The sequence below is a fragment of the Lactuca virosa genome, chromosome 9 (assembly GCF_052849685.1).
Source record: "Lactuca virosa cultivar CGN04683 chromosome 9, Lactuca_virosa_CGN04683_v6, whole genome shotgun sequence".
Taxonomy (NCBI): Eukaryota; Viridiplantae; Streptophyta; class Magnoliopsida; order Asterales; family Asteraceae; genus Lactuca; species Lactuca virosa.
Genome location: NC_136434.1, coordinates 229382072 through 229390319, shown reverse-complemented (window position 1 = coordinate 229390319; position 8248 = coordinate 229382072). Strand labels below are relative to the sequence as shown.

The following is an 8248-nucleotide window of genomic DNA, read 5'->3' as shown; positions in this document are numbered from 1 at the left end:
GGTCGAATGCTCACAAGTCGTTTACTTTTTCTTATTCTTTTTTTTTGATAAAATTGATAGGCTGAAGCAGGTGTTTGGGATTGATTCTTGACAGAAATTTATGAATCGAAAGGATTTTTGGGATTGAAACAATTTCTCATCTGAAAATTTCTTTTGGAAGTTTACTGGGTACCAATCATAAACACGCAGAAATTGAAAACCCACCAAGAGTTTGAAAATCATGAAGATCGTTAAGAATTTGGGTTTGTTCTTCATCGAAAACCCAGCTGGAAGAAAGAAGAGACTGCATATAAATTCAGAGAAGAAATTATTGGTCATATGCTTCTTCGAACTCACTTTCCTATCATTAATGCTTGTTACCATAGATGCTAACTTCGATTGACGAAAAGGAGAGAAGAAAATAGATAAGGAAATGGGGAAGCAGAAGTATAGGTATGTTGTGTGAATTTGCAGGTGGATAGAGAGAGAGAGAGAGAGAGAGAGAGAGAGAGAGAGAGAGAGAGAGAGAGAGAGAGAGAGATGAGAAGAGGATAGGGGTTGAAATTTTCATTTTTAGTTTTTTTTAATCTATTTAGATAAATAATAAACCTGATAAAAAATAAAATAAAAATTAAAGTAAGGGCAAAATTGTCATTATAAAAAAGTTACAAGTAAATTGGACCAAAGTGGCAACAAAATCAAACTTTTGGACCACTGGTGCTAGTCCAAACTTTTTTGGACAAAAGTAGCAATTTTCGACATACCACATGGATCATTTGTGCAGTTTTGTCTTATTATTTCTCTTATATTTTACATCAATTGATCAATATATATATATATATATATATATATATATATATATATATATATTTTCTGCATGAATAACTTTTTTTTTTTTGATAATTCTGCATGAATAGACTTGAACCCTCGTGTTGGATAACATGGGATTAGGAAGCACACATATAAAAACCTATGATACTTAATATAATACAAGAAACAGGATTGCTAATGCATTCATTTTTTTTCTTGTACTGGGTTTTATTAGATACATCCATAGATTGAAGTGTCGTCTAAAAAATCTAAGAAAATAGTTTACTATGTAGAACTGAATCAGAGAGGGAAAAAGGTACAATTTAAAAATATATGCTTACGTATTCAAATTAAGCAAAGTCATTGGGTTGATTTTTTTTTTTTTTTTTTTTTTTTTATTTTTTATCCGGCTCCAACAATAAGGAATGCAAACGCCCAATACAGCGGCATCATGATAAGCAAGTCGAAGTTGCATAAAGCTGTTATGGAGGGGCAATGGTGGGAAGTAGAAACCATACTGAGAGGTGAAACAAATGAAATTGGGGAGGTAATCAACAATGATGGCGAAACGGTTCTCCATATATTGGTTAGAACAGGTCACAATTATCTTCTGAGAAGGTTATTAGATCTTATAAAAGATACAGTACAGATAATGAAATACTTAAAAGGAAAAGTTCAGATGGAAGCACAGCCCTTCACATTGCCGCAATTACTGGCAACACAGATGCAGCTGCTCTCTTAATTAAAAAAATGAAAAGTTTGATGACAGTTGAAGATTCTTACGAGCATGTACCATTCGTATCAGCTTATATGCATAAGCAATTAGATGCCTCCGTATTTTTGGTCAAAGGTATTCATGAGAATTTGCAAACCCACAAATGGAGTGCAGGAGAGCATTCGATAGCATTCAGCCTTCTTCTTGATATTATTTTTTCAAGAAAGTATGGTAAGTAATCGATTCATCTTATAAGTATTATATATGAACCAGTGACATACTCTTGCAATGTGCCTTGCAGATCTAGCATTAGGCTTACTCAATGCATTTCCAGATATGGCTGCTAAAGATACTGTTGATTTACTTATGGCTTTAGCTAGAGACTTTCCAGGTGGACTAGGCTGTGGGGAAGCACTTGTTTATCTATGTATGTTTCTTTTCTCTTTCTTCTTATTTCCTTTTTAATTCAAAGGATGATTGATAATGGTTTTCCTCTTTCAGCTTTCACAGACATTCGCCGTAGGATCCTGAAAAGAACTAGTTGGTTGCTTACTCCAGTACAATTTTGCTCCTCAGGAGCCCTAGCTGAACCTGTTAAGGATGCCTTATCAGCAATAATTAGGATATTAATCGGTGAGACACTAATGATAAGTGGATTCACCTAAATGGTTAATAACATATGTTTTTTCTAATAATATTTTGTGCTACTACAGTTTTAGTGATTATACCAATTATGGTGTTTCGATTGCTTTGCTTCCTCATATGGACTGTTTATTTAGCATTTCTTATTGCTTATTGGGTGCTGTGGAATGTCGCAAGATTAATATGTAAGAACATATGGATTCAATCCACTTAATCATTGCAAACAATTAACTAACTTCCAACAAAATTAATTAGTATGATCCTTTATTCCTTTTTGAACTAATAGAAGCTTTGTAACTTGTTAATGCCATCCATTCGGCGTATCGAGAAGAAAATGGAAGAATGGGAAAAAGCAAAAGAGGTTCTAAAAAGGGTATTTAAGAAAATAGACAAGTTAGGAAACATTGCCACTCAGCAGTTCTTATACAAAGAGCCAATACTTGAAGCTGCACGTCGAAATGCCTATGAGGTTGTTGATGAGATCTTGTCCAGATCACCTGAAGCAATTTATTGGAAAGATAAAAAAGGGTTTAACATCATCCATTTAGCAGTAACACATCGTTCAGAAAAAATCTACAAGCTTATCTATGACAATGTCAATGTTGATCGTAGAAGTCTTTATAAACCACAATTAGATTCATCTGAGAACAATATCTTGCACTTGGTTGGAAGATTGGCGCCTTCAAACAAACTCAAAAGTAGAAGAGGTGCAGCATTACAGCTTCAACGAGAGCTTCAATGGTCTCAAGTACGTACTAAATAAATTATGAATACTAATTTAAACAATTATAAATTTTCTACCAAATTAGCATAAGTTCAAGCTAATGTATAGGAACTGAAGAAACTTGCGGATCCAACATTCACTACTGAAAAGAACATCTATGGAGAAACACCAGGTATGGTGTTTACAAAGGAACACGAAAACATGGTAAAGGAAGGAGAAACGTGGATGAAAAGTACAGCAGAATCATCCAGCATCACTGCTGCACTGATCACTACAATCGTATTTGCAGCAGCAATCACTGTACCAGGTGGAAGCCACCAAGAAACAGGTGTACCATTATTTACAAAAAATGCTGCTTTCATTGTCTTTGCTGCATCAGACTCAATAGCACTGTGTGCATCGACTATGTCATTGCTAATGTTCTTATCTATCCTCACTACACGTTTTGCTGAGCAAGATTTTCTCTTCGACTTACCAAATCAGTTAATTCTTGGTCTTTGCGCATTGTTGATATCTACAACTGCCATGATGGTTGCCTTTGGTGCCACTTTGATCCTTGTCTTTTCTCATCAGAAAGCATGGATGCTTGGTCCAATCTGTGGATTACTTTGCATACCAATTACGAGTTTTGCTATTCTTCAGTTTCCTCTTATAGCCGATTTAATCTTATCAACACATTTCACCATATTTGGCAAGCCATGTACCAGTCACCGTGGTCAGTTGAATCGCAATGGATTATGGTTGTTCCCTAGTAAGTTAAGCGAGTACATTCTGGCTGTCTGGCATTCATGTAATAATGTAATTATAACAGGCGGGTGACAATGACGTCTAAGGCGGAGGGGAATGTTAACACTCTTAGCACCTTGCCACGTCAGCTTTTTGAGTGCCATATCATTTTTCTCCGGTTAGCACATAATCTTAACATGTGGTAAGGAGTAACTCCTAACACTCCATTTTTTTATTTTATTTTTCCAATTTAATTTAGTTACTTTATTTTAATAAACAAATATTTTTTTTAATACTACACAAACATTTTTTTTATTTAATTAATATGACATAAGTTTTTTTTAACGACACACTCATATTAAATAAAAACAATTACAATAATTTAAAACACGATTTAATTTATGTTATTGTTGATTACAAAACTCGGACACATAAACAAAATGTCAAACTTTATTTTGCACAAACCAAAGATATTATTTAATAACAAATTTATTAACATATTTTCTAATTGTTTAACAACTAAAGACTAAAGTAATCCAAGCCCAATATCCAACCCGTTAATGCCCCCAATGATATAAAGCCTTTAAAAAAGACCTAATCCCAATTTATTTTTGGATATGTGGGCGGCAGCGAAGGAAGAACCAGGCATGCGTCTCTTTCGTTGAATTTTGGAAACATTAATCCTATATTCCTTCTCATCTTCTATAAACAATACAAATCGATGGTTTACAAAAATGATTCCTCATTTTCTTGGTTTATCATTGTATGTTTCATCCGCCCCTGCAAGCACCAATCAAATTCAACCCTAACTCTCTCTCTCTTCTCGCCAAAATTGTAACGAGGCTCTGGTTGCGACCCCTTTAGCGAGAGCTAGGGGTGGCGTTCATTGATCACTGGCGAGCTTAGCGAGCCCGGTGGCGACCCCCACTCCTCTTAGTCTAAGAATATGTTATTGTGTATTTTCTGGTTTAGCTGCTGCTTTGGTCCTTTTGGCTAGTTTCGGCTAGTTTATAGTTGTGGTCTTGTGGAATTGGTCCTTGTAAAAATTGAAAATATTAGTTTAACCTCTATATATGTTTGTTTTTTTTTTCATTCTTTTCTTTTAATATTTTAATATTATCTAGTTTAATAAATGAATGTTTTTTTTACTATTTGTCACATTCTCATTTAATTTCCCAAATGTCATTTTGTAGTTTTTTTGAATTAATTTTTTTTCGACTTGTCATTTTATGAGTTTTTCTATTTTATTAAATTTCACATAATATTTTAATCTGATAATTGCAATAAATGTAGTAATAAATAGATATCAATTTCATTAATCAACTTACTTTTTAATTTCAAAATCCTAAAATTAAAGCTCATTAGTTTCTTTTGTTTATTTATTTAAATTAATTGTTTAAATTTAAAAGATAAAAAACATTTTCATTATAATAATTTATTGTTTTTCTTATTTTCTTATAAATTTAAAGTTCTCAAATATTTTGACCTTTATATTAACTTTTTTTTTAAATTAACTCATGTAATACATGGGTCTCACAACTACTTAAGTATAGAATGAGACTACAACCCCACCCCACCCGAGCCCCCCTTTTGTCTCTCTCCTTGAATGAAACATCCCAATTATACGGTCCAAAAATTTCGCTTTTAATTATTAATAAAACTATAGTTCTCAAATCATCACATCAAATCAGATTCATAGCATCTCAAAACATCATAAACATCTGTCAAATATATCAGAGTAACATCCCAGGCTAAAATATAATGGTGTGTGCAATGCAGTCATCCCGAGCTCTTCCCTTTGCTACCGAAGGTACCTGAAACCAAAACTGAAATATGTAAGCAAAAAGCTTAGTGAGTCTCCCCAAACTACCACATACCATACACATAGCATTCAGTTAGGAGATACGGGCCTCGCCCACACTCAAGGAGATACAGGCCCCCGCCCACACTCGGCTAACTAGGAGATACGGGCCTCGCCCACACTTAGCTAACTGGGAGATACGGGCCCCCGCCCACACTCGGCTAACTATGAGATACGGGCCTCGCCCACACTTAGCTAACTAGGAGGTACGAGCCCCGCCCACACTCCTCTAACTAGGAGATACGGGCCTCGCCCACACTCCGCTATCTAGGAGATACGGGCCTCGCCCACACTCCGCTATCTAGGAGATACGGGCCTCACCCAAACGAGATACGGGCCCCGCCCACACTCACATAACAATGAGATACGAGCCCCGCCCACACTCACATACGTAAACAAACACATACATGTATTACACAGGCAACAAGTATTACAACCTACCAAACATATTACTAACCATACTCAAGTGATGATGAGATATGGGCCTAGCCCACGCTCTATGAGATACGGGCCTCTCCCACACTCTATGAGATACGGGCCCTAGGGTTGTCAAATCGGGCAGTCGTGTCGTGTTTTTGTCTGACACGACACGACACGACAAGATTTTGTATAACACGAACACGACACGACACGATGTCGTGTTTTTTTCATTAACACGAAAACGAACCAATTAAAACACGACAACACGACACGACACGACAAATATAATATTACATAACTATTAGTGTATTTCATTCATACTTAAAGATATATAACACTACAAAAACGACAAACACGAAAAACACGACAACCACATGCTTAATCGTGTCAATTGTGTGTCGATTTATGAACACGAACACGACACGACACGACATCATGTTTTTTAATCTTGACACGAACACGACACGAACACGAATTCGAATTTTGATTTCGTCCTGATTTCGTTTTGTTTCGTGTATATTTGTCGTGTCGTGTCAATAATAGACACCCCTAACAGGCCCTGCCCACACTCAACTAATAGTGAGGTACGGGCCTCGCTCACACTCACATTCTTAACAACATACAGGTATCACACATACAACAAGTATAGCAATCCAACAATCTGACTGATATCTATACTCGGGTAATAATGAGATACGAGCCCCGCCCACACTCCACATTCCTAGACAAGAACATACAATCTACATGGGCCGACATTAGTCCCTTAGAATCGTTCAATCCAGGAAAAAACTCACCTCGCGCTGTTGAAGTCCCACAGATAATTTTCTGGCTGCTGGCTGACAAAATCCCCGAACTGTCAATCGTCAAAACAAAACCCAATTAACCATTTGGGTTTCAATGTATAACCATAAATACACACTTAGGGTAAAAGGGACCATTTTACCCCTAACCTAGCTTGGTCCAAGAACAATGCCCAAACTCATACTCTAAAGGCCCAAAGATCAAATAATCAACCAAGGCCCAAATATGGCCCAATTTTCCAAATTGGGCCCAAACCCCTTACATGGGCCTTACCCTAAGGCCCATCCAAATATCATAGTCCTTACACTGGTTCTCAGATGGCCCATTGAGAATCCAAACACCTAAGCCCAAAAGAAGGCCCATCTTGAAGCCCAATCATAATTATGTTTTTTCACATAAAATCACGATTAGGGTTAAGTGTTCTTACTTAACCCATTAAGGACATAATCCATTAAGTCCATCACTCCACTTGACCAGTATACCATGTGGTTGGGCGTAAGCCATAGATTGAATCCGATGGTCCAAAATGCGGGTCCCGGCAAGTCCAAACTAAAATTTCCAAGATTAGGGTTTTCTAAACCCTAATTAGGGTTTCCAACCCAATCACAAGCCAACAAAGTCCAAGATTAAGCTATTGGGCCGATTAGGGTTTCACTATGTCGAGCACCACCCACTGCCACCTCGGGCAGTGGTGGTCGACGGCGGCTCACGGCGGCAACCACCACCTCACGGTGGTGATAGAGGTTTTCCTTGGCTTTTCTCCGGCCAAATCACCCAATCAACATCCCATCATAGAGGAAACGCACTTACACACACCTAATGGCACACATAAAGACGCCCACGCGGTGGCAGGTGGCAGCCACCACTTTATGGTGGTGGCGGTGGGTTTTTCTGTCCAAGTAATGCACATACCACTACACTAATTCCGAAAGAAGCCCTTTCATGTGAATATATACGTACTCAGCCACCTACAAGGCGGCAGAATGTCACCGGAATGCAACAGAAATGGCGACCAACAGGCGGAGGTGGCCAAAACGGCGATCACGACTCCATATAACCAAAAAGGAACGAAAGACAAGATAGATAAGTTACGGTTTAGCCTTACCGGGGGCCTTCCAGTCGTTCACGGCATGAACTTCGTCGTTCTTGGCTTCTTCCTTCGGTCTCGGTGATCTTCCGGCTGTTCTCAACGTCCGACAGTAACGTTGTGGTGGCGCTCATCGGCGAGGCAGCAGGCGGCGGGCGGACACGACACCGTAGCGGCGGCTGAGAGGGCTCACGTGGTGGTGGCGACTGTAGAAGTGTACCCTAGGGTTAGAGTTTGCATCCTTCAAACGAGAGGGAAAGATACGCTGGTATAAATCCGTGTCATCTTTCCAAACTTAAGCCCCTTTCTCCAAGTTTAGCCCCTCAATCATAAAATCATTTCCAAATTAACTCCAAAACTTACCAATCAGCCCCTGCCCTCAGAAATCTTTAAAAAGTGGCCCCAAAATTACATTTAACCCCCAAAATCCCAAAATCATAATATTTAACTCCCATGCCTAACATCCTTAAATTATTATGGGTT

At 37.9% G+C, this 8248-nt stretch overlaps 1 protein-coding gene across 1 annotated transcript; it reads left to right on the top strand.

The window, feature by feature from the left end:
* Nucleotides 1-1215: 1215 nt before the first annotated feature.
* On the top strand, nt 1216-3786 carry LOC145140825 (uncharacterized). Its single transcript, XM_079074202.1, has 6 exons — nt 1216-1735; nt 1806-1931; nt 2006-2137; nt 2218-2331; nt 2478-2894; nt 2979-3786. The coding sequence occupies exons 5-6, from the start codon at nt 2481-2483 to the stop codon at nt 3687-3689; spliced, it is 1125 nt and encodes a 374-aa protein (XP_078930328.1). The 5' UTR covers nt 1216-1735; nt 1806-1931; nt 2006-2137; nt 2218-2331; nt 2478-2480; the 3' UTR covers nt 3690-3786.
* The last annotated feature ends 4462 nt before the right edge of the window (nt 3787-8248 follow it).